Here is a 27,048-nt window from a genome sequence, read left to right as displayed (position 1 = left end):
GGACCCTATCTCGGGCATGGTTTTATTTTGAGTTTTACTGTTATTTTCTACATTTGAGGAGGAATGGTTATGCTCTGTATATTTCTGTGAATCTGTTGTACTGTCATTGCTATTGCTTACTTATCTATTTATTATTAATAATCTGTTCTGTAGTTTACTGCCTAAGCCATGGTCTATTTATTTACCCTGAGAGTCTCCCAAGGATCCATCCTTGGCCCTCTCCTCTCTTATCTACGTGGTTGGTGTTCCTTGGCGATATCATCGTGCATGCTGATGACACCCAGCTCAGCCTCTCTGTCACCTTTTTCAACCCCTCTACTGCTCTGCGTACTGTCAGACTGCTCATCTAATCTTGGATGAGCTACAATTTCCTCTAGCTAAACATTGGGAAGATCAAAGCCGTCAGCCCTGATTTTAACCTGGATGGGAATGCAGCATGTGGGGGCTAGGGCAGCCGGGAAGCGCCCACAACTGCGCCAATGTGAGGCCCGGGAAGTTTTAACTTGTGGGCCTCATTTAAATTTTGCTGTGCTGACTCCCTCCCGAAGCCAGCGGGCAGCAGGGATGATGTGGAGGCCAGCTGGGGAGAGCGGGAAGTCATGCAGCTGCAGGCCTCCGACTTGGACCCGAGGAAACTGTTCCTGCCAATTTAAATTAAGACGGGGTCTGATGTGGCCACGCTTGCAGGAAGGGGAAGAGAATCCCGTGGGGTGGGGAGGAGGAAGGGGGGCAAAGATTCCTTGTAGGGCCCAGAAGAGCATTCCTCCTCCTCCTCCTCCTGGCCCAAAGAGAAACCTTCAAAAATAAAATTTAAATAATTTACCAGGGCCTGTTCTGACCCTCAATCCTGCCTGCCGCCTGCGTTTTCTGGTGAATTTGGAACAGGGCACCACAGCTGTGATCCCAAGTTAAAATCTTGCTGGGGTCCAAATTATGCCATCAGACCCTGACATTTCCATATTAATGAGGACCCTGACATTTCCATGTTAATGTGGCGGGTGGCCTTGATGCTGCCAAAAAAACAGGTGTTAAAATGGCGATGGGTCCGGACACTGGGAATGCAGGGGGTAGCCATTTTAACCCCCCAACTGCACTATTCCTGCCGGGTAGACAGAGTTAAAATCAGGGCTCTCGTCTTTGGCCCTCATCACAAAATCCATACTCTTGCCACCAACTCCATCCCCCTCCTCTGCCACTGTCTCAGGCTGAACCAGATTGTTCGTAACCTCGGCAACCTATTTGACCCAGTATTTGAGCTTCTGACCCCATATCCTCTCCATCACAAAACATGCCTACTTTTGCCCCAACTTCAGCCCATCTACTGCTGAAACCCTCATCCTTGCCTTTGTCCCCTCTGGAATTGACCATTCCAAAGCTGTCTTAGGTGGCTTCCTATCCTCCCCCCCTCCTGTAAACTTTGTTATCCAAAACACTGCTGCTGGTATTCTATCCCGCACCAAGTCTCACTCACCTATCATACCTGTCCTTGCTAACCTCCTCCTGATCCCTCAACACCTCATTTAAAATTTTCATTCTTGTGTTTAAATCTCTCCACTGTTTACCATTCCTTATCTCTGTAACTTCATCTAGCCCCACAACTCTCCTGAACTCTCCATTCCTCTGACTCCAGCCTTTTGTGCTTCCCCCCCCCCCACCACCCAATTTGCGGCCGTGCCTTCAGCTGCCTAGGTCCCCTGCTCTGAAATTCCCTTCCTAAACCTCTCTACCTCAACACCACCCTCTCCTCCTTTAAACCCAACTTTTTAACAAAGCTTTTGGCTACCCCTCCTAATATCGTCTTTGGCTTGGCATCTGTATTTTTCCTTATGCCTCTATGAAGTGCCTCAGGATATTTTTTTACATTAAAATTGTTATATAAATGCAAGTTGTTGTTGATGAAGGTACACTTACGGGGGAGCACGAGGAAAATATCTGAGTAAGAATGCAAAAATGTAGCCGCATGACGGCGGACAAAAAATAAAATATCTAAATGTGAAAAAGAGAAAAAAAAGTTATTACTATATATATTCCTACATATTCAAATAGCTCATTTCTTTCTGAATCTAGATCATGTGTGTGAAGCTCTACTGCACACAGATATTGACATAGGCTCTCTAGAACAGGATTTTGTCTTAGATGAAAAATGGATAAAAGAGGTCATAAAGAAATCCGGAATGAAGTTCAAGTGGGCAAAACTTACAGAAAAAAAAGTGAAAGAAAATAAAGATGCAGTGAGGAGGTAGGTTCTGTGTTTAATTCACATATAATTAGGTTATTGCGATTATGTTCTGTTAATGTGTTACAAAAACATCAATACATTTAAATAAAAAAATATTCAAACTATACTGAAGTATTTCATCTGCCTATTCTGTGCCAGCGAATGTTTGGTTGCACCTTAATCTGTGAGAAACACAAAGAAACTAGCTCACCATGGCTCCCTTTGGGCAAGTGCACTGACTGACTAACTGGCATATACATATTGAAGAATCTGCTTTGCTCACCATTTTCCTGCCAAGATTTCCTTTTTTTTTCTTCTCTCATGAAAATAGTGTAGTTTTGCGTTGGTTGAAGATGCCATTCAAATTTGCATATAATTAACTAAATATTGCACAAAAATTAAGTGTGAGCCTTTTGTTAAAAGTCATAACTTCACGGAACTAATACATGATTTAAAAAAAAATAAATGCAACAGTAAATCTGTGTGTATTGTACAAAAGCTAATGCAGGGTAGCCAGGCTGCTGTCACTTCTCTTAGGTGGAGGTGCAGTAAAGATTTTAAGGAGATTGACATATTAGTTCTACTACACATTTTCCGCTCATGTCTGTTGTGATGAGTAGTTTGTTATATTATGTAACATTTTATTTGACATGCTGAGATAAGTTGCACTCTTCTGATGTACATCCTAACAGAATGAAGAGAAAAGGCTCTTCAGCTCATAAAGCCCATTCCATCCGGAGTCCATGTATGATTATTCTATTATGGATTGCTATTGTCCACTCCAATGCTACCTGTTGATTTCTTATTAATATCTCTAACCCTCAAGCCCCTTCTCAACAGTTATTGATTCAGGTCCCTTTTAGAAGTGTCAACTGACCCCAGATCAACTATTTTCTCTGGTAGTCTGTTCCCCATGTTGACTATATTACACGGAAAATATTATTTTCCATTCTCTAACCTTTTTCAAGGCGTGTGCATTTCTTACTAGATTCCTAACTGCTGAGGAATTGGTTAAAAACGCATGAGATTTCAATACCATCTGAGAGTTATCCACTGCATCCTTTCTGCTGTAGGCTGCCTGCAGATCCAGCTGTGCTCGTTCCCAGGTCGCCTGTGGTTACTATAATGGGCCACGTTGACCATGGGAAAACAACATTACTCGACACTCTTAGGAAAACCCAGGTTGCAGCTATGGAGGCGGGAGGTATCACTCAACATATTGGAGCATTTCTCGGTATGTCTTGCATTCCTCTGTATGTCTGTCCACCTCAAATATGAATTGCACTTGATGGCAAATAATGTTTTACTCAGTTGTGGGGTTAAAAAGTAAAGTGTCTAGATTTTTAGGGAGTATGTTTTTTTTTGGTGAAAGTATAATCAGCTCCCAGTAGTGCTTGTTTTACGCTCGTAGGAATTGTGCGTATTGTCAGTTTTTTTTAGTTTTAGTAGCATTTTGCTTGAATAGCACCTTTAAAACTTAACACTTTAAATTTCCTCTTTTCTGATATTATCTATCTGTCTGTCATCTTTATCTGTTGTATCCCATCTCTAGTTGTGAGGAAAAACTGGAGATCAGCTCCTAGTGACACACTGAATGGGACGTACTGCCCATGACCAATCAGTTTCATTTATGAGCAGGACTTATGATATCACATATCTGTTCCCATTTTAATGCTTAAACTAGAATGATTGAGTTACTAGTAAGTACTCGGTTAACAATTGGGATTACATAGAAATTTAGTAGACTACCTTTCTCCTCTAATTATGTGAAGCTTTTTTCACAAATAGTCTTAGTGTAAGTTAAGGACCATCTTAACCAGCAATATTTTGGCCACATTCTGTTTTCAAAGAAGTGCCTGCTTTTCTAAAATTCCATGGGCTGGCATGTGTTTTAATCACCTGAAGATAGTGGACTATTCTGATTTTCAATGTTTATTAACAGAAAGAAAGGTAAAAAGACTTGCATTTATACAGCAACTCATCATTTCTCTCAGAAATGTCTCAAAGTGCTTCACATACAATGAGTTACTTTGAAGTGTAGTGACCATTATTTGTAAAAGGAAGCTAGATCCATGTATGTCTCAGTGCCCATAAATACTTACTTGTGACCTCAATAATCTAAACACTTAATATGAATTAAAACAATATTAACAAGAAAAGGCCATGATCCTGCTGTTTCCAATGGACCATGTATTAAAATAGTTTCTCCCAATTTAGTTAATCTCTAATTGAAGCTGAGTAGCCATATGTAAAACTTCCAGGAAGGTAGTCTCTGTGAATTGTCTTACCTTACCCATAAAAATAATCAAGGGGAAATGCCAAGATTTTAACCTAATATTAAATATGCATTGTTATTCAGGCCTAATGGGTTGCATTCCAGATTGCCCCAGCACTTAGTACAGCACAAAACTCATTGAAAGGTGGCAGACTTATTTTGCAATTTAAATAAAGTATGAATGTTTGACCCTTAATATCTGCAGTATCCACTTCTTTACAACAACGATTTAGTGGCGCCTTTCTCATAACAAAATCTTTCAAGGCCTTTTCACAGAAAGACCTGTCAGTTTTGCTGCTGTTTGCCTTTGTTGAATTTATTAAAGGGTGTTTTTGTGCTTTTTCTTGTGCAGTGACTAAAATGTTTTACTTGTTTACACAGTGCACTTGCCATCTGGTGAAAAGATAACCTTCCTGGATACCCCGGGCCACGCTGCCTTTTCAGCAATGAGGGCCCGCGGTGCTAATGTGACTGACATTGTGATATTAGTGGTTGCTGCAGATGATGGAGTAATGAAGCAAACAGTAGAATCAATTCAACATGCTAAAAATTCTATGGGTAAGTTTAAATCTCTAGAGTATATAGATCTCAAAAATTAGTTGTGTGTAATTCATATGTTTCAGTGAATGCTTGGTATTTTTTTTATTTGTTCTCAGGATGTGGCTGACACCCATGTCTAATTGCCCTGAGAAGGTGGTGGGTCTTTTATAGTTATTTTTACAACTGAGAAGCTTGCTAAGCCCTTCAGAGGGCATTAAGAATCAATCACTTACTGCGGGACTGGAATCAGTGGCCACTCTTCATGTCTAGCCCAGGAACATTGAGGCCATAATTCCTGTCAGTGTATTCCCCTCACTCCATCTTTTGATTGTTGAGTGAAATTGCCAATATATGGTGAATTATGGTCAATTTTGTGCTGTGTACTCTGAACTGGCTTGAGTACTGGCCCAAATTAATTTCCTGTAAGACTGTTAATCATTGGATAAAAGTCTCTTTACTCTAATCACTAGCATGGATGCAGATCCCAGAGTTGAAAGGACAATATTCTAACTTATTATGCTGCTCAGTCCCCTGCAATTATGTATTTCTTATAATATTCAGCCATTGGTTCGTCCCAGCAGTGACCTTTTTCGTATTTGCATTACTGCTACCAGATGTTATCAGCATTGTCAATACTTGCAAGTCCTGTGATTTATAGAATTTTTAAAAAATTCTTGCAATTCATGTGGGAAATTCAGTGGTAGCTTTATATGTATCATGTGGTTTTAGAATATAAGAAGGAAAGAAATAGGAGCAGGAGTAGGCCATTTGGCCCCTCGAACCTGCTCCGCATTCAGTAAGATCATGGCTAATCTTCTACCTCAACTCCACTTTCCCACCCTACACCCATATCCCTTGATTCCCTTAGTGTCCAAAAATCTGTCGATCTCAGTTTTGAATATATTCATCCACTGAGCATCCACAGCCCTCTGGAGTCGAGAATTCCAAAGATTCACAACCCTCTGAGTGAAGAAATATTTCCTCATCTTGGTCCTAAATGGCCGACCACTTATCTTGAGACTATGACCCCTAGTTCTAGACTCTCCAGCCAGGGTAAACAGCCTCTCAGCATGTATCCTGTCCAGCTCTTGAAGAATTTTATACGTTTCAATGAGATCACCTCTCATTCTTTTAAACTCCAGAGAATATGGGCCCATTCTACTCCATCTCTCTTCATAGGACAACTCTCTCATCCCAGGAATCAATCTAGCACCTCCTCTAAGGCAAGTATATCCATCCTTAGATAACATTAAAAAAAAAGAAAGACCTGAGGATGTTACAAAGCACTTTACAGCCAATGGAGTACTTTTGAAGGGTAGTCACTGTTATAATATAGGGAAACGTAGCAGCCAATTTGTGCACAGCAAGGTCCCACAAACAGCAATGAGATAAATGACTAGATAACCTGTTTTAGTGATGTTGGTTGAGGGATAAATATTGGCTAGGACACAGGGAGAACTCCCCTGCTCTTCTTCAAAAAGTTATAAACAATTTTACAACACCAAGTTATAGTCCAACGATTTTATTTGAAATTTACAAGCTTTCGGAGGCTTCCTCCTTCCTCAGGTAAATGTCAGGAACTCCTCGAAGCCTACGCATTTATAAATCACAGAACAATACATGGTGATTACAGATAGTCTTTGCAACTGCCCGTTGCCAAGGCAATCACAGTGTTCAGACAGAGAGGTGTTACCTACAGAGCCCCCGAATATACAGTCAACAAAAAAAACAAACAGAAAAAAAAACAGAGAGAGAGGCAGAAACATCCGGAAGGCAGAGAAAGCCAGCAAATGACCCGTTATATTAAAAACAGATAGCTTTTGTTCGCTGGTGGGGTTACATGTAGCGTGACATGAACCCAAGATCCCGGTTGAGGCCGTCCTCATGGGTGCGGAACTTGGCTATCAATTTCTGCTCGACGATTTTGCGTTGTCGTGTGTCTCGAAGGCCGCCTTGGAGTACGCTTACCCGAAGGTTGGTGGCTGAATGTCCCTGACTGCTGAAGTGTTCCCCGACTGGGAGGGAACCCTCCTGTCTGGCGATTGTTGCGCGGTGTCCGTTCATCCATTGTCGCAGTGTCTGCATGGTCTCGCCAACGTACCATGCTCTGGGGCATCCTTTCCTGCAACGTATGAGGTAGACAACGTTGGCCGAGTCACAGGAGTATGAACCATGCACCTGGTGGGTGGTGTCCTCTCGTGTGATGGTGGTATCTGTGTCGATGATCTGGCATGTCTTGCAGAGGTTACCGTGGCAGGGTTGTGTGGTGTCGTGGACGCTGTTCTCCTGAAAGCTTCTTCAAAAAGTGCCATGGGATCTATTACATTCACTGAGAGAACGGATGGGGTCTCAGTTTAACGTCTCATCCGAAAAATGGCACCTGCGACAGTGCAGCACTCCCTCAATACTGCGTTGAAGTGTCAGCTTGGATTATTTGCTTAAGGCTCTGGAGTGGGGCTTGTACCCACACCCTACTGACTCAGAGACAAGACTGCTACCAACTGAGCCAAAGCTGGCACCATTGGGTCATAAGTATAGGGAATCAATCCATATATTGTTATGTTAATAGTTTTGTTGAGAATAATTCCAGAAGTTTGAGGTCTTGAAGTAATGTTTGTACTTGATTACACATTGCACCTTTTAAAAACATTAAAACTGCATGTTAAAATATTTTTCTGTTGGTAGAAATAGTACAGCATTATTTATTGCTACATCATGAAGGTGGTGGGGGTGGACTGGAAATCAATATATTTATATACCTGGCAGTCTAATTAAAAACATGTTTATCATTGAACATCCTGTCCTACAAATCTGTTAGTCCATGCTAACTACAGGATACAGCATTCATGGTCTCGTGGTATCAAGGGTAGATCCCGGCTCAATTCTTCCACATCAGTTGGCCCTGTCTTTCTCTCTCCCTCTCATTTCAGCTTTAGTCTCCTCGTTCCCTTCTAGTCCAAGCCTGGGGCCCCCCAGTCTCCCTGCTTTCTTTGAGCTGAAGCTTCAGGTCTTGACCTCTCCACTCTCTCCCTCTCAAACTGTCTCCCAGGCTGTTAGTCAACCTCCTTCCTTCTATGGTTCACAGCAACATGCTTCAAGTAACCATGAGACTTTATTGTACAGCGCAGGTGATCAATCTATACAGTACAATGGTATAATCCGGTTTCGCTCTTTCCAAATGACTAAAAAATACTGAATGTGACTGAAGAAAAAGTTATCCTTCACAGCTATATAAAATCTTTGTACCATTCTTACACATTGAAAAAGAAGGCGGCTCTGAAACATTCACACAGGCTTTTTAAAGATATCAGTACGGTGAAAACAAAAGAGCTTCTGTAGACCAGTAGGAAAGGGACAGGATCTCCCCATTCCTGCTCCTTTATTTTATCATAGACTAATTTGTCCTTTTTTACTTAAACCAATTTTCAATTTCTGATGTTTGCTACTTAACCCCATTCTGTACTGATTCAAAGACTTAAGCTCACAGTTCGTGTCCTTACCCAAGCCTTTTACCTGCTGCACAATTCTTAACACTTCTCTGTTGGTATATGGGAGGGGAATAATGACATAGGGTGAATGGGACGCTGAGGATCCAGTCAAGAGTCCCAGTTCTTTTCTTGGTTCACCCCCTGGAACCGCTATAACTGTCTCACTGCTGGTTTCAACATTCCAACTCTGATTCCACATCCCTTTAGACCATGCTTACAACTCCATTTTGCTACATTTTCCACTACATTTTGCTTTTCACTGAACATCTTATCAGTTTTGAGACAGCCCATTCCTACAGAAACTTTAAGTGCCTCTGAGCAAGCTCCTCCCATTGCTTTCATCGCTAACTGTTTCTGCATCAGTTTCTCATCCTCGGCTTCCTTTACCAAATTCACGAACTTCATCTCAAACTGTTCTTCCTCTTTCATTAGACCATTCATCTCTAACTGTTTCTGCTGGCACACTTTTTCCAGTGTCTCTTCTATCTCCTCTCAGCACCCTTTCAGAGTCTCGGGGCTACTGTCTTTTTGTTTTTGCTGGCACACTAGCTCCAGTGCCTTTTCAATCTCCTCCCAGCTCCCATTTAAAATTTCTTTAGAAAATCTGTAGGATCCTCCCTTACTTCTAATCCAGTCTGAAAGTTTTAAAGGGACCAGTTCAGTCCAGAAACCTTCTATCTTGTCGGATTCCATCCTATTCCCTAGATCGTGGTTCCCTAGAACTAGATGAACCAACTATCGATATTAAAATGTTTGCACTTCTAAGCAGCATTCATTCCAGTTTACATCTGCAGGAGAATAGAATACCTTTGTTCATGTTCAATGTTTCATCTTTCCTTGTGTGACCAGGTAACCTGCTGGTCCATCAACCAGTTATGGATATTATAGTTCAATGTGGTTATTAACACTCAACTCACCAATATGTCCAACACAACCACTGGGTGCACCAGCAATCACAGTTTTGAGAATGGATCCAGTGATGGGAAGACTATCTGGCATGGCTTAGAAGTGCAAACTGCCCCAAGCCCCAGCTCCCCACTCCCTCCTAATCTGTGACCCCTGCCCCAGCTCTTGCCTCCTTCGCACCCAGGAAGAGAGAAAAACATTTGTGTCTGTCAGAGGTCCACAGTCCTGAGTCTGGCTGCAGGTCTCTGTCGGAGATAAGAGGAGACATACAGATAGGGAGAGAAAGTGCATTGAAGGCATAGAGAGCGGGAGATATACTGAAAGAAATACAAAAAGATGTGTGTATATATATATTATATATATATATATATATATATATATATATATATATATATATATATATATAAAATATAGAAAGAGAGTAAAAGCTGGAGTTCTTTAGATGAGAAATTAAAACTAAAATGGGGCTAAGAGATATTTGACAGAACAACAGCAACAAGAAGTTGTATTTATATAGCTCCATTCATATAAAGAACATCCCATAGTACTTCACAGATATGATGTGGAGATGCCAGTGATGGACTGGGGTTAACAATTGTAAACAATTTTACAACACCAAGTTATAGTCCAACGATTTTATTTTTAATCCCACAAGCTTTCGGGGGCTTTCCCCTTCCTCAGGCGGTGTGGAAATGACAATTTCGAATCCTTCACATTTTAAGATCACATAACAAAGCCTGGTGATTACTGCCCGTTGCCAAGGCAATCACAGTGAGCAGACAGAAAGGTGTCATCTAAAAGGCCACTGAATATACAACCCCCCCAAAAAAAAGAGAGACAGAACGAAGACAGTCAATGACCCGTTATATTAAAAACAGATAACATTTGTTCGCTGGTGGGGTTACGTGTAGTGTGACATGAACCCAAGATCCCGGTTGAGGCCGTCCTCATGGGTGCGGAACTTGGCTATTAATTTCTGCTCGACGATTTTGCGTTGTCGTGTGTCTCGAAGGCCGCCTTGGAGTATGTTTACCCGAAGGTCGGTGGCTGAATGTCCATGACTGCTGAAGTGTTCCCCGACAGGGAGAGAACCCTCCTGTTTGGCGATTGTTGCGCGGTATCCGTTCATCCGTTGTCGCAGCGTCTGCATGGTCTCGCCAATGTACCATGCTCTGGGGCATCCTTTCCTGCAACGTATGAGGTAGACAACGTTGGCCGAGTCACAGGAGTATGAACCGTGCACCTGGTGGGTGGTGTCCTCTCGTGTGATGGTGGTATCTGTGTCGATGATCTGGCATGTCTTGCAGAGGTTACCGTGGCAGGGTTGTGTGGTGTCGTGGACGCTGTTCTCCTGAAGGCTGGGTAATTTGCTGCGAACGATGGTTTGTTTGAGGTTGTGTGGCTGTTTAAAGGCGAGTAGTGGAGGTGTGGGGATGGCCATAGCGAGGTGTTCGTCATCATTGATGACATGTTGAAGGCTGCGGAGAACATGGCGTAGTTTGTCCGCTCCGGGGAAGTACTGGACGACGAAGGGTACTCTGTTGGTTGCGTCCCGTGTTAGTCTTCTGAGGAGGTCTACGCGATTTTTCGCTGTGGCCCGTCGGAACTGTCGATCGATGAGTCGAGCATCATATCCCGTTCTTACTAGGGCGTCTTTCAGCGTCTGTAGGTGTCCATCGCGTTCCTCCTCGTCTGAGCAGACCCTGTGTATTCGCAGGGCCTGTCCATAGGGGATGGCCTCTTTGACGTGGTTAGGGTGGAAGCTGGAAAAGTGGAGCATTGTGAGATTGTCCGTGGGCTTGCGGTAGAGTGAGGTGCTGAGGTGCCCGTCTTTGATGGAGATTCGTGTGTCCAAGAAAGAAACTGATTCTGAGGAGTAGTCCATGGTGAGCTTGATGGTGGGATGGAACTTGTTGATGTTATCGTGTAGTCTCTTTAGTGATTCCTCACCGTGGGTCCATAGAAAGAAAATGTCGTCTATGTATCTGGTGTATAGTGTTGGTTGGAGGTCCTGTGCAGTGAAGAAGTCCTGCTCGAACTTGTGCATGAAAATGTTGGCGTATTGGGGTGCGAATTTGGTCCCCATGGCTGTTCCGTGTGTTTGGGTAAAGAACTGGTTATTGAAGGTGAAGACATTGTGATCCAGGATGAAGCGGATGAGTTGTAGGATGGCGTCCGGAGATTGGCTGTTGTTGGTGTTGAGTATTGATGCTGTCGCAGCGATGCCGTCATCGTGGGGGATACTGGTGTATAGTGCCGAGACGTCCATCGTGGTGAGAAGTGTTCCTGGTTCAACAGGTCCGTGGGTACTGAGTTTTTGTAGAAAGTCTGTAGTGTCGCGACAGAAGCTGGGGGTTCCCTGCACGATGGGTTTCAGGATGCCCTCGATGTATCCAGAGAGGTTCTCACACAGGGTTCCATTGCCTGATAAGATAGGACGTCCGGGTGTGTTGGCTTTGTGTATCTTTGGGAGGCAGTAGAAGTCTCCCACGCGGGGATTACGTGGGATGAGAGTGCGTAGGATGTTTTGAAGGTCTGGATCGAAGGTCTTGATCAGTTTGTTGAGCTGATGGGTGTGTTCTTTGGTCGGGTCTGCGGGTAACCGTCTGTAGTGTTCCTGGTTGTCCAGTTGTCGGTATGCTTCTTTGCAATAGTCCGTTCTGTTCTGTATGACGATGGCTCCTCCTTTGTCCGCTGGTTTGATGACGATGTTGCGGTTGGTCTTGAGAGCTTTGATGGCGTTGCGTTGTGCTCGGGTGACATTCTGGACTGTCTTCCGAGTGCGACTGATGAATCTGGCATAGACGCATTTCCTGACAGCTTGAGCATACATGTCAAGCTGAGGGCAGCGACCCTCTGGAGGAGTCCAGTGAGACTCTTTCCTCTTCGGTTGCTGCATCGCGGATTCCTCTGTCTGCTGTTCCGGATCGTTGATTGTCTCATTGGGTTAACACGGGACGCAACCAACAGAGTACCCTTCGTCGTCCAGTACTTCCCTGGAGCGGAGAAACTACGCCATGTTCTCCGCAGCCTTCAACATGTCATCAATGATGACGAACACCTCGCTATGGCCATCCCCACACCTCCACTACTCGCCTTTAAACAGCCACCCAACCTCAAACAAACCATCGTTCGCAGCAAATTACCCAGCCTTCAGGAGAACAGCGTCCACGACACCACACAACCCTGCCACGGTAACCTCTGCAAGACATGCCAGATCATCGACACAGATACCACCATCACACGAGAGGACACCACCCACCAGGTGCACGGTTCATACTCCTGTGACTCGGCCAACGTTGTCTACCTCATACGTTGCAGGAAAGGATGCCCCAGAGCATGGTACATTGGCGAGACCATGCAGACGCTGCGACAACGGATGAACGGACACCGCGCAACAATCGCCAAACAGGAGGGTTCTCTCCCTGTCGGGGAACACTTCAGCAGTCATGGACATTCAGCCACCGACCTTCGGGTAAACATACTCCAAGGCGGCCTTCGAGACACACGACAACGCAAAATCGTCGAGCAGAAATTAATAGCCAAGTTCCGCACCCATGAGGACGGCCTCAACCGGGATCTTGGGTTCATGTCACACTACACGTAACCCCACCAGCGAACAAATGTTATCTGTTTTTAATATAACGGGTCATTGACTGTCTTCATTCTGTCTCTCTCTTTTTTTGGGGGGTTGTATATTCAGTGGCCTTTTAGATGACACCTTTCTGTCTGCTCACTGTGGTTGCCAACGGGCAGTAATCACCAGGCTTTGTTATGTGATCTTAAAATGTGAAGGATTCGAAATTGTCATTTCCACACCGCCTGAGGAAGGGGAAAGCCCCCGAAAGCTTGTGGGATTAAAAATAAAATTGTTGGACTATAACTTGGTGTTGTAAAATTGTTTACAACTTCACAGATAGGCATAAGGAAAAATGGATATCGAGTCAGGAAAGAAGGTTAGGAGGAGTGCCCAAAAGCCTGGCTGAAGAGATGGGTTTTGAGGAAATTTATAATGCAATAGAGGAGGGTGAGAGGCAGAGATATCTAAGAAGGGAATTAGAGACAGTTAGATCCAGATAGCTGAAGTCTCTACTGCAAACCGTGAAGCAAAAGGAGGGGACGATGCACAAAAAGGCAAAGCTAGATGAATGGAGTGATCAAAGAGGGTGGAGCAGATTGCAGAGATAGGAGTGAGTTTATGGAGAGTTAAAGATGAAACAAGGATTTTAAATTTAATGCATTGGGGGCAGGGAGCCAGTGTAGATCAGCAAGGACAAAGGTGATGGGCGAGCAGGACTTAGCGCAGGACAGGATGCGTGCTGCAGAGTTATGGACTAGTTTGAATTTATGGAGGATGAATGATGGAAGGCCAGAAAGGAGGACATAGGAGTAGTTGAGTCTGGAGTTAACAAATACATGTATGAGGGTTTCAGCACAAAGCAGCTAAAGTAGAGATGGGGGCATACGATGTAATGGAAGTGTAAGTAAGCAGTTTTGGAGATGGAAATTATATGGATCTGAAGCTGAGCTCAGACTCTTAAATTAGCACACTAAGATTACGAACAGTCTGGTTGAGCCTGAGACAATGGCTGGGGAGGGGAAGGGAATTGGTGACAAGGGAGCAACGTTCGTGGTGGGGGCCAAAGATGATGGCTTTGGTCTTGCTGATGTTGAGTGGAGAAAGTTATGACTCATCCAGGATTGGATGTTGAGGCGAAGCAAAAAGATTAGAAAGGTCGAGAGGGGACATAGAGAAATAGTTATAAATACACAAAGTTTTAAAAAATAGTCAAAGAAAGGGTAGGGCTGATTAGTGATGGGAAAGGAATTCTTCTAATGGAAAATGAAAGAATGCCGAATTTCACAAAATAATTATGGATGAGGGATCCCATTTGCCCCATCTTAATTCGTTCATCCATCCAGCAAGATCCTGAAGTCCCCTTATTGCGGTATCCAATTGTTAAATTATCCTACGGTTTTTACCTTCATTACTCAATCTGAGAGTTCATTCCATGTGTTGATCACTCTGTGAAGAACTTTATGATATAAATCCTGAATTTGCTTTTTACTAGTTTGAATCTGTGTCCCTTATCCTACCAACGCAATTTACTTTAAAGTAATTTTTCTGATTTACTTTTTCCATACTGTAACCTATCTTACATACTTCTATAAGTTTGCCTATTAGATTGGTCTTTTCAAGGCTGAAAAACCCAAGTTTCTCCTGTCTTTTCTCATATCTCAGACCTCTGACGCTGAGGATCAGCCTTGTGGCTCTTTTCTGCCCTGCCTCCAGTGCTTGAATGTCTTCCTTATGTCTTGATGGCTAGAACTGGAGACATAAGTCAAGGTGTGATCTGACTAGGACACTTAGTTTGATCATGACTTCCAGTGACTCATATTCCATTATTTTGGCCATATAGTTCAGCATTATATTGGCTTTATTGATTGTTGTCTGTATTGGTTGTACATGTTGAACACCAAGTCTAGGAGACTCCTAAGATACTAACCTTGCTGCCACATTCTCATTATTGCCGTGTGCCTTGATATTATCAGCAAGTCTCCTTGGCACCTTTTAAGTGCCTTTTGAAAATTCATGTACACTGTTCGGAGCAATGGTGAGAGAGATTGTATTATGGAATCCATTTTATGTTAAAGACTTAATTTTGTAGCAAACAGACCACATCTTCAAGAAACAGCAAACAATATCTGGAGCATGTCCAAAATCAGCTCAGACCTTTAAGGCCCTTGTGGCTGATACAAGCTGGAGTCATAAAGATAGTTGTCTGTTGTTTGTGTAGTTCTGACCTTCTGGTAGATAAATCTATCCGTTATACAATGAGGAGTGCTGTTACCTTTTCCACTAGATGTAGTTAGACAGGCAGTTTAGAAGTGAGGGCCGTGGGTCTTTACCTTGGAATGCCTCTGGAATGCTGAGCTAATAGAAGTTAATGTAAACTAAGGGTAAAGGTCGTGGAAGAGGTATGATGTAATGGCCTGGATCTGAGGGTATAATAACTTGATTATTGTCACATGAAATTAGGGAAGATCGAGGATGACCACCCTGCTACTGAGCTCAGCAACTGTAATGTGAGGCTTCTTGCAGCCTTTGCATAGATCGCAAAGAGGTTGCAAAGGGATATCGACAGGTTAAGTGAGTGGACGAGAAGGTGGCATATGGAGTATAATGTGGGGAAATGTGAAATTATCCGCTTTGGTTGGAAGAATAGAAAAGCGGAATGTTTTTTAAAAGGTGAGATACTAAGAAATGTTGGTGTCCAGAGAGATTTGGGTGTCCTTGTACACGAATCACAGAAAGTTAACATGCAGGTACAGCAAGCAGTTAGGAAAACAAATGGGATGTTAGCCTTTATTGCAAGGGGGTTGGAGCATAAGAGTAAGGAGGTCTTGCTGCAATTATATAGGGCTCTGGTGAGACCACACCTGGAGTACTGTGTACACTTTTGGTCTCCTTACTAAAGGAAGGATATACTTGCACTGAAGATTCATTCGACTGATTCCTGGGATGAGAGGGTTATCCTATGAAGAGAGGTTGAGTAGAATGGGCTTACATTCTCTGGAATTTGGAAGAATGAGAGGTGATCTCATTGAAACGTATAAAATTCTTAGAGGGCTTGACAGGGTAGATGCTGAGAAGCTGTTTCCCCTGCCTGGAGAGTCTAGAACTAGGGTCATAGTCTCAAGATAAGTGGTTGACCATTTAGGACTGAAATGAGGAAAACTTTCTTCACTCAGAGGGTTGTGAATCTTTGGAATTCTCTACCCCAGAGGGCTGTGGATACTCAATCATTGAGTATATTCAAGACCCCTGAGATTGATAGATTTTTGGACACTAAGTGAATCAAGGGATATGGGGATAGGGTTGGAAAGTGGAATTGAGGTGGAAGATCAGCCATGATCATATTGAATGTTGGAGCAGGCTCGATGGGCCAGGTAGCCTACTCCTGCTCCTATTTCTTATGTTCTTATCATCGCATGTGTTGCCTGTGAGAGCAGGGAAAATGCACAAGTGGATCCAAAGTAGTGTTTCAGAAACTGTTTTGTTGAAGTAATACAGTAGAACCCACTGATTCTGAAAACTTCCAGTGTCATATATCCTTTTCCATTTAATTGAATGGAACAACTCCTGTTATAATGAAATTTGTAAATCTGTTCATTAATATTTCATTATTAAACCCGCATACAAGCATTTGATCCTTTCTTAGAGCATTGTATACAGTCTGTTTCAGGTCAAGCTAAAATGGAATCTAGCATATTCATTACTTTGCTTCAAACCAATATTGAATGCAGCTGTTTCAAGTTGTGTGGGAAGTATTTGTTGCTTCTCCATTTTCTTTATATTCTCAGTGAGTAATCACCTGGTTCCCAATCTAGTGACATTCTGCTGCAGTAAACCAAACTTAACTGGAAACAGGTTCCATTTTTAGTCAGTGTAAATGAGTAAGGGACTATGGAAGTTGATTGTTCAAAATGGCTAATAATGAAAAGATTTTATCAGGCTTTCAAATATCTATAAATATTGTACTATCCTATTTATTCCCATCTAATTTTGTTCTCATTGCAGTTCCAATAATTCTGGCAATAAATAAGTGTGACAAGCCAGAAGCAGATCATGAAAACGTAAAGAAGGAATTGTTAGCCTATGATGTGATTTGTGAGGAGTATGGTGGTGATGTTCAGTCCATAAATGTATCAGCTCTTAAGGTAATTTTTTTAATGGCATCCTTCATTCTCTGTGGCAGAATGTTGCAACATTATCACACCTACCAGTCATTTAAAAATACTTTCCCCACTGTTAGGTTCCCTGGTGCTACACAGTCAAAAAAGACAAATAAGTGACTGACACCCAAGTCTTTGCCTAGGCTACTCACTATTGAACCAACCATGTGCGGGCGCAGGAAAGCAGTCTGGAAAGAATTGACCTCTGGTTTTGAGGTTTTTTTTCTTCCTCTTTCCCGCTTAAACTCTGCTCGGTAGCTTTCCAGGCAGCATATTTGAGATTGGGAACTCACCATCTGGAGAACACGTGACTGGGCCCTACTACTTTGTCGCTACCATATTGTGTTGCCACATAATTGTCTTTTTTTAAATTAAGCTAAAGTAAGTCCAATTCTGAAGTTTAGAATAAGGGGATAATTAACATTTTTTTGCCAGTCACTCAAATAAAGTAACATAATCTATACTAATGATCACAAGTGTATATGTTTCTAATTCCGGCAGAATTAGTTTCTATGCTTACAACAAATAAAATACTGTCTGTGTTCCTTTGAAAAGGTAAAGTGAAAAAATTATTGGATTTCTGGAATTCTATGATTCTGAACTGTGACTAAGCTGAATATTGTTTTGATTTTAATGTACTGTAAATATTTCTTAGGGAGACAATTTGATGGCTTTAGCTGAGGCCACTGTTGCTCTGTCTGAAATGTTGGAGTTGAAAGCTGATTGCACAGGATCTGTTGAGGGTATTGTTATTGAATGTCGGAATGATAAAGGAAAAGGGTGAGTAAATTATTGCTGCGACATTTCCAGTCTTCATATATTGCTAATGTATTTCCTAAAAGATTCAGAAATAAGTGTGGCCAAATTGTAGCATTAACATGTTGTAATAAATTAGAAGAGAGCCTTTGATCTTTCGGCCAAGATTGATATGTATATAAATTATTTACTTTAAAATGCTGTATAATAATGCACTTACTATGTATTTGTAATGAACAGTCAGATCAAGCAAACTACTGTTTCACCATTAAGTTACCAAAATAATTTAAAACTAAAGCAGACAGCATGCAGTGATGGGATGTGGGTTCATTTCCACAATCCCCCTGTTTTTAGTTTGCCCAATCTCATGAATTGGTGCTGAGTGGAGGTCAGGCACTTCCCTAATGAGCAGCACAGAAGTTAGAGGAAGAATTACCATGAGCTGATCTCTCTCACCTCTGAGCAGCTTGTTTCGGAGTGGCAGTGATGGAAGCTTGGAACAGATTGCTCTCTCAGCTGCAGGTGGTACATTCATTAAAAAAAACTTAACTCCTCTAATTGTTAGGCATTGGAATACTTAAGCATATGTTTGGGACTTCAAAATTAATTTAAATTATTTTAATGGTCACATCTTCTCTGCCATCCACCTACATCAGGAATGGGTATGGGTAATAGTAACTTTTAACCACAAAACATTTTTTCCCCCAATTTTTGCAAATGAGAGCTCCTGTTAACTTGGTGGTTGTGAGCAACCTGCTCATATTGAACAGTTGATGGTAGTATGGAAGTGCTGCTGTACATTGTAACATTGTCGAGGATTGGAGCAAAAATTGTATTGCATAAGTAGGAATGTTGACCTACTTTAGACCATTCAAATCCTGAAAATCTGACCTCACCAAATGGTTTTTAATTGGCATCAGCACCTGTCAGTTAGAGAAGAGAAAAATTGGGCAGGGCTCCTGCTAGTCAAGATAATCCAGGGCCTCTGTTGAATGTGTATATATGGATGTCAGATGAGGATAGTCAGAGGTTGTAGGTTCAAGTCCCACCTAGCGACTTGAGCACAACAATCTAGGCGATACTTCAGTGCAGTATTGTGGGAGCACTGCACAGTTGGAGGTGCCATCTTTCGGGTGAGACGTTAAACTGAGGCCCCCGTCTATTATCTCAGGTGAAGGTAAAGGATCCCATGGCACTATTTCAAAGAAGAGCAGAGGATTTCTCCCCGGTGTCCTGGCCAATATTTATTCCTCATTCAACATCACTAACAACAGATGACTGGTCATTATCACATTGCTACTTGTGGGACGTTGCTGTGTGTAAATTGGCTGCTGTGTTTCCTACATTGCAACAGTGACTACACTTCAAAAATACTTAATTGGCTGTAAAGTGCTTTGGAACATCCTGAGGTCGTGAAAGGTGCTATATAAATGCAAATCTATCTTCTAATTTATTAAACTGGACTAAATACTTTTTTTTTTGATAGACCAGTCACCACAACTATTATCCAGCGTGGAACACTGAAGAAAGGTTGTGTCCTGGTGGCAGGGAAGAGCTGGGCTAAAGTACGGTTAATGTTTGATGAGAATAACAAGCCAATAAACGCTGCTGGACCAAGTACCCCCGTGGAGATAGTTGGTTGGAAAGATCTTCCATCTGCTGGAGATGAAATTCTCGAAGTGGAATCAGAGGTAATGAATTCCAATGTCATGTACTCTAAATGAAGGTTACTATTACACTTCATAATCTGATGTCAGCGGTTGCATCAAAAGCTCAGGTCTCGCACAACTCTTTGGTTCAAAGTGATTTATTTATAAATCATATGACCATGTTCCTGTGGTGAGTGATGGCTCATATGAAATATATAATTAAGAATGTTTAAGCACAATTGGCTATTATCCCTGGGAGCATCTATTGGTATTAAGGGAGTATTTGTTGTCCAGCATGTCAAAATAGTTGAGAGGCAGGGGAATAAGGGAGGAAAGGGCCTAGTTCTTGTAATATGTCTACTCTCACGATAAAGATTTCTCAGAACAGGTTTATTTTCTCCTATGTATGTGATCAGCTGAAAACTTGATTAATTTACTTCACTTTTATAATTGCCCTGCTTGGCTGTGCAGCAAAGGGCCAGAGAGGTTTTAGAATGGAGGAAGTATGTTGAGGCACAAGAAAAAGTCAAACAAGACCTTGAGGTGATTGAAGCAAAACAGAAAGAACACCGTGAGACATACAAGAAGGAGCGGGAGAGCTTTAGTAGCATGAACTGGAGACAGAGAAAATCAGCTATGTACAAAGCCAATAAACATCTAATGGCAACAAGGCCTAAAGAGAGGACAGAGATGGATGAGCTTTCACTTCCAATAATAGTAAAAGGTAAATGGATATGTGCTTATGTATGTCGTCCTGTGTCGTTCCCCCTCCACCCCGGGGTTACAGCCACATATAATTCTATACACCGTCTTGCCACTGCAGCTCTGGGTAACACTAGCAGCTATGGACCAATAATGGAGCTGAATGCCATCCTGAACCTTGGAGTACATTATTTACATTGTTTCAGTCACAATATTCCACCAGGATAGCATTGTTGTATTTTTTTCACCAATTTTTTTTAATAGCTTCCCCCCACCTCCTCCTGAAGGCATCAACTTCTTGTTAGAGTATGAATGTCCTCTGATACCTCGCCCAAGTGTCTATTATGCGTGTATGATCCTTGATGATGAATGTTGGCAGGCTATTCGAGCGCTGGTGGTTTTGCAGCCGAGTCCAATCGTGTCCTCATCCAACACCCACATGCATATTCCAGAAGAGGGTACTCGATAAATAGTCAGGAGCTCTAAAGCCCTCAATTTTTTTTCTCCTTAATCCAAGGCCAATTATTGCAGCCCTACCATCATCCCAGTTGAGATCAACTAACAGAGACTGGGGATTGCACCTGGGGTCTTCCTCACCTTTATAACCTAGCTTGTCATTGGATAAAACTGATGACAGTGATGTGCTTCACTGGTACTGTACCAATCATGTTAGAACTATAGAACCATAGAAAAGATACAGCACAGAAGGGGGCCATTCGGCCCATCGTGTCCGCACCGGCTCGAAGAACAACCAGGTGCCCATTCTGATCCCACCTTCCAGCACCCGGTCCTTAGCCCTGCAGCCAACAGCACTTTAGTTGCAGGTCCAGGTACTTTTTAAAAGAGTTGAGCGTCCTTGCCTCTACCACCAATTCGGGCAGTGAATTCCATACACCCACCACCCTCTGGGTAAAAAAGTTTTTCCTCCTGTCCCCTCCAATCCTTCCGCCAATCAGCTTAAATCTATGTCCTCTAGTTCTTGAACTCTCCGCTAGGGGAAACAGGTACTTCCTGTCTACTCTATCTGGGTCCCTCATAATTTTGTACACCTCAATCAAGTCTTCCCTCAGCCTTCTCTGCTCCAAGGAAAACAACCCCAGCCTATCCAATCTCTCCTCGTAGCTGCAATTTTCAAGCCCTGGCAACATTCTTGTAAATCTTCTCTGCACTCTCTCCAGAGCAATTACGTCCTTCCTGTAATGTGGTGACCAGAACTGCGCACAATACTCCAGCTGTGACCGTACCAGCGTTTTATACAGTTCCATCATTACATCGCTGCTTTTGTATTCTATACCTCGGCTAATAACGGAGAGCATTCCGTATGCCTTCTTCACAACCTTATCTACCTGTACTGCCACCTTCAGGGACCTGTGCACATGCACTCCAAGGTCTCTCACTTCCTCTACCCCTCTCAGTATATTCCTGTTTACTGTGTATTCCCTTTTACTGTTTGCCCTCCCTAAGTGCATAACTTCACACTTCTCCGGGTTGAACTCCATTTGCCACTTCCTTGCCCACTCCACCAACCCATCGATATCTTCTTAGTGAAGAGGATAGCGGTAGATACCATCAACTACATGGCTAATTTTTGTGTCATCTGCAAATTTGCCAATCATGCCCCTTACATTCAAGTTCAAATCATTAATATGTACCACAAACAGCAAGGGACCCAACACTGAGCCCTGTGGCACATCACTGGAAATGGATTTCCATTCGCAAAGACATCCATCGACTTTTACCCTTTGTTTCCTGTTACTGAGCCAATTTTGGATCCAATTCGCCACATTTCGCTGTATCCCATAGGCTTTTACCTTTCTGACCGATCTGCCATGTGGGACCTTGTCAAATGCCTTACTAAAATCCATGTAGACAACCATAAGACCATAAGAGATAGGAGCAGGAGTAGGCCATTCGGCCCCTCGCGCCTGCTCCGCCATTCAATGAGATCACAGCTGATATGATTTTTACCTCAACTCCACTTTCCCGCCTTTTTCCCATATCCTTTGACTCCCTTGCTGATCAAAAATTTGTCTAACTCAGCCTTGAATGTATTCAATGACTCAGCCTCCACACCTTTTTGGGATAAAGAATTCCAAAGATTCACGACCCTCTGGGAGAAGAAATTCCTCCTCATTTCTGTCTTAAATGGGCAACCCCTTATTCTGAGACTATGCCCCCTAGTTTTAGATTCCCCCATGAGGGGTAACATCCCCTCAGCATCCACCCTATCGAGTCCCCTCAGAATCTTGTATGTTTCAATAAGATCTCCTCTCATTCTTCTAAACTCCAATGAGTATAGACCCAACCTGTTCTATCTTTCCTCATAAGACAACCCTTCCATACCCGGAATCAACCTAGTGAACCTTCTCTGAACTGCCTTCAATGCAAGTATGTCCTTCCTTAAATAAGGGCACTAGAACTGTATGCAGTACTCCAGGTGTGGTCTCACCAGCACCCTGTACAGTTGTAGCATGACTTCCTTGCTTTTATACTCCATCCCCCAAGAAATAAAGGCCAATATTCCGTTTGCCTTCCAGATTACCTGCTGCACCTGTAGGTTGACTTTTTGTGTTTCATGTACGAGGACACCCAGATCCCTCTGTACCGCAGCATTTTGTAGTATTTCTCCATTCAAATAATATTTTGCTTTTTTATTTTTCCTCCCAAAGTGGATGACTTCACATTTTCCCACATTATATTCCATCTGCCAAATTTTTGCCCATTTGCTTAACCTGTCAATATCCCTTTGCAAACACTTTGCGTCCTCATCGCAACTTGCTTTTCCACCTATCTTTGTATCATCAGAAAATTTGGCCACAAGATACACTGTTCCTTCATCCAAGTCATTGATATATATTGTAAATAGTTGAGGTCCCAGCACTGAGCCCTGCGGCACCCCACTAGTTACAGATTGCCATTTTGAAAATGACCCTTTTATCCCGACTCTTTCTTTCTGTTAGTTCGCCAATCCTCTATCCATGCCAGTATATTACCCTCAACACCATAAGCTCTTATCTTGTGCAGTAATCTTTTATGTGACACCTTATCGAATGCCTTTTGGAAATCCAAATATACTGCATCCATTGGTTCGCCTTTATCCACCCTGCCTGTTACTTCCTCAAAGAACTCTAATAAATTTTTCAGACACGATTTCCCCTTCATAAAACCATGTTGACTCTCCTTGATTGTATTATGAGTCTCCAAATGTCCTGCTACTACTTCCTTAATAATAGATTCTAGCATTTTCCCAATGACAGATGTTAGGCTAACTGGTCTATAGTTACCTGATTTCTGTCTCACTCCCTTCTTGAATAGGGGTATTGCATTTGCGGTTTTCCAATCCGCTGGGACCTTTCCAGAATGTAGTGAATTCTGGAAGATTACAACCAATGCATCCACTATCTCTGTAGCCACTTCCTTTAAGACCCTCGGATGCAAGCCTTCAAGTCCAAGGGACTTGTCAGCCTTTAGACCTGTTAGTTTGCCTAGTACTTTTTCTCTAGTGATAGTGATTGTTTTTAGTTCCTCCCTCCCTTTGCCCCTTGATTTTCTACTATTACTGGTATATTATTAGTGTCTTCTACTGTGAAGACAGATTTAAAAAAAATCTGTTCAATTCCTCTGCCATTTCCTTGTTTTCCATTATTATTTCCTCAGTCTCATCCTCTACGGGACCAATGTTTACTTTAGCTACCCTCTTCCTTTTTATATACTTGTAGAAGCTTTTACTGTCAGTTTTTATATTTCTTGCAAGTTTACTCTCATAATTTATTTTCTCCCTCTTTATTATTCTTTTAGTCATCCTATTGTTTTAAAGTTTTCCCAATCTTCGGGCTTACCAGTAATCTTTGCCATGTTGTATGCTTTTTCTTTTAACCTGATACCATCCTTTACTTCCTTAGTTAGCCATGGTTGGTTCACCCTTTTTGTGGAGTCTTTCCTCCTCACAGGGATATATTTTTGTTGCGAGTCATAAAGTATCTTTTTAAATGTTTGCCACTGCTTATCCATCATCATACCATCTAATCTGTTTACCCAGTCCACTTTAGCCAATTCCGCCCTCATTCCTTTATAATTGCCCTTATTTAAGTTTAATACAGTAGTTTCAGACCCAAGATCCTCGCTCTCAAACTGGATGTGAAATTCTATCATGTTATGATCACTGTTTCCCAAGGGATCCTTTACTTTGAGATCATTAATTAATCCAACATCCACTGCACTACCCTCATCAATCCTCCTTGTCACTTCCTCAAAGAATTCAATCAGATTTGTACGGCATGACCTTCCCTGAACAAATCCATGCTGACTATCCCTGATTATACCATGTCTTTCCAAGTGACAGTTTATCCTCTCTCTCAGGGTTGATTCCTAATAGTTTGCCCACCACCGAGGTAAGATTGACTGGCCTATAATTGTTCGGCCTTTCCCTCGTACCCTTTTTAAACAATGGTACTACGTTTGCAGTCTTCTAGTCCTCCGGTACCTCCCCTGTATCTAGTGAGGATTGGAAAATGATCCTCAGAGCATCCGCTATTTCCTCCCAGGCTTCCTTCAATAGCCTAGGAAACAATCCATCTGGTCCTGGTGACTTATCAACTTTCAAGGATTCCAGTCCCTCTAGTACTTCTTCTCTCGTTATGTTTACCTTATCCAATATTTCATATCTCTCCTCTTTAACTACTACGTCCAGATCATCCTTTCCTTTGTGAACACGGAGACAAAATATTCATTTAAAACCCTACCCACATCCTCTGCTTCTACACACAAGTTACCCTCATCATCCCTGATAGGTCCCACCTTTTCCTTAGCTATCCTCTTGTTCTTAATGTACTTATAAAACATCTTTGGGTTTTCTTTAATCTTACTAGCTAATATTTTTTCATGCCCTCTCTTTGCTTTCCTTATTTCCTTTTTTATGTCATCCCTGTACTTTCTGTACCCCTCTAGGCTTTCTGCAGTATTTAGTTTTCTGTGACAGTCATAAGCTTTCTTTTTCTGGTTTATCTTGCCCCGTATACTTCTAGACAACCAGGGGGCTCTAAATTTGTCAGTGCCACCCTTTTTCTTTGAGGGGACGTGTCTGCATTGTACCTGTAGAATTTCACTTTTTAGTGCCTCCCACTGGCTTGCCACTGATTTCTCCTCAAGTGGTTGTGTCCAGTCCACTTCTGCCAAATTACCTCTTAGTTCTGTAAAATTTGCCTTCCCCCAATTTAAAACATTTACTCCTGATTTAACTCTGCCCTTTTCCATAATAATGCTAAAACTAACTGAATTGTGGTCACTATGCCCAATATGGTCACCCACTGTCACTTCACCCACTTGCCCATCTTCATTTCCCAGGACTAAATCTAGAATTGCATCCCCTCTTGTTGGCTTGTCACGTACTGGCTAAAAAAGTTCTCCTGGACACCGATCAAGAATTTTGTGCCCTCTGTGTCCCTCACACTGTTTGAATCCCAGTTGATGTTAGGGTAGTTGAAGTCCCCTACTATTATTGCCCTCTTATTTTTGCACTCAGAAATTTGCCTACATATTAGTTCTTCTATCTCCCTTTCACTATTTGGGGGTCTATAGTACACTCCTAGTAGTGTGACTGCCCCTTTTTTATTTCTTAGCTTAACCCATATGGCCTCGATTGATGATCCATTTAGCATATCATCCCTTCTCACAACTGTAATTCATTCTTTAACCAATAATGCTACCCCCCTCCTTTTTTATCACCCACTCTATCCTGCCTGAAAACTCTTTATCCGTGGATTTTGAGCTGCCAATTATCCCCCTCTTTAAGCCAGGTTTCAGTTATAGCAATGATATCATGCTGCCATGTGTCTATCTGTGCCCTTAGCTCATCTGCTTTGTTTGTAATACTCCTTGCATTGAAGTATATACCCTTTAACCCTGTCAAATTCCTGTGCTGAGCACTATTTAAACTTTGCTTCTTTTGCCTTTCTGAGTTGCTAACTACGTCACTAACTGCTTTTCTACTTCCCGTTTCCTGTTGGATTGTAAATTCTGGATATTGTATATTGCTGCCACCATTCTTCATAGAAGGCTCAAGGGGATGGATGGTTGGGTTTTCTGCTGGGCAATTAGACTGTTATCCCATATTCTTAATCCATCTGGCATCAGATGAAGTTTTTGCTTGCACTTTTGTTCTGGAGATAGGGAATATTTTTGGTTCCTTGCTGCTTTATCCAACAGTGGCATATTGTATTGTCTTGGTTATAAATGCAAGCTTAGAAACGCAAGCTGAGATGGTGATTAAAATATTTTTAATATGTATTTTGTTTCCCTGTAGGTGATGTTGATGGCTCTGTAGAAGCCATTCTAAACATCCTAGATGGTTATGATGCTGATGAACAGTGTATCCTCGAAGTGATCCACTTTGGTATTGGAGATATCAGTGAAAATGATATTGTCTCAGCTGAGATTTTTTCAGGTAAGGGTTTAATTTTGCTTTCAATGGGTAAATTTAGTTAGTTTTTAATCTGCTATTTCCCCTCCTGTAATCATAATGGAGATGTTCTCCCCAGCATTTGCCTTACAACCCATAGGAGATGGATGAAATTGGTGATTCTCTGATTTTCCCCCTCTTCCCACCCCCCCCCCCCCCCTCACTCACTCACACACACACACACACACACACACACACACACACACACACACACACACACCAGGGAAATCAAAAACCAGACCTTCATGCAGCCAGGTCTACTTTGAGGTCTGGAACATTTATAGAACTGTAGTTCTTTTAAAATCAGATTGTACACAAGA

General features: G+C 42.3%; 1 protein-coding gene across 1 annotated transcript in view; it reads left to right on the top strand.

Moving 5' to 3' along the window:
* Positions 1 to 27,048, top strand: part of mtif2 (mitochondrial translational initiation factor 2) — a 62,896-nt gene that overhangs the window by 28,792 nt on the left and 7,056 nt on the right. Inside the window, exons 4-11 of the mRNA XM_067989014.1 lie at positions 2,068 to 2,239; positions 3,292 to 3,452; positions 4,875 to 5,051; positions 17,010 to 17,149; positions 17,820 to 17,944; positions 19,407 to 19,611; positions 20,041 to 20,293; positions 26,573 to 26,713. Of these exons, the coding sequence (XP_067845115.1) occupies positions 2,068 to 2,239; positions 3,292 to 3,452; positions 4,875 to 5,051; positions 17,010 to 17,149; positions 17,820 to 17,944; positions 19,407 to 19,611; positions 20,041 to 20,293; positions 26,573 to 26,713 (1,374 nt within the window). The remainder of the gene's footprint in view (positions 1 to 2,067; positions 2,240 to 3,291; positions 3,453 to 4,874; positions 5,052 to 17,009; positions 17,150 to 17,819; positions 17,945 to 19,406; positions 19,612 to 20,040; positions 20,294 to 26,572; positions 26,714 to 27,048) is intronic.

The sequence above is a fragment of the Heptranchias perlo genome, chromosome 8 (genome assembly GCF_035084215.1).
Source record: "Heptranchias perlo isolate sHepPer1 chromosome 8, sHepPer1.hap1, whole genome shotgun sequence".
Lineage (NCBI taxonomy): Eukaryota > Metazoa > Chordata > Chondrichthyes > Hexanchiformes > Hexanchidae > Heptranchias > Heptranchias perlo.
Note: the sequence above shows the minus strand (reverse complement) of the source record. Positions and strands in the feature narration are given on the sequence as shown.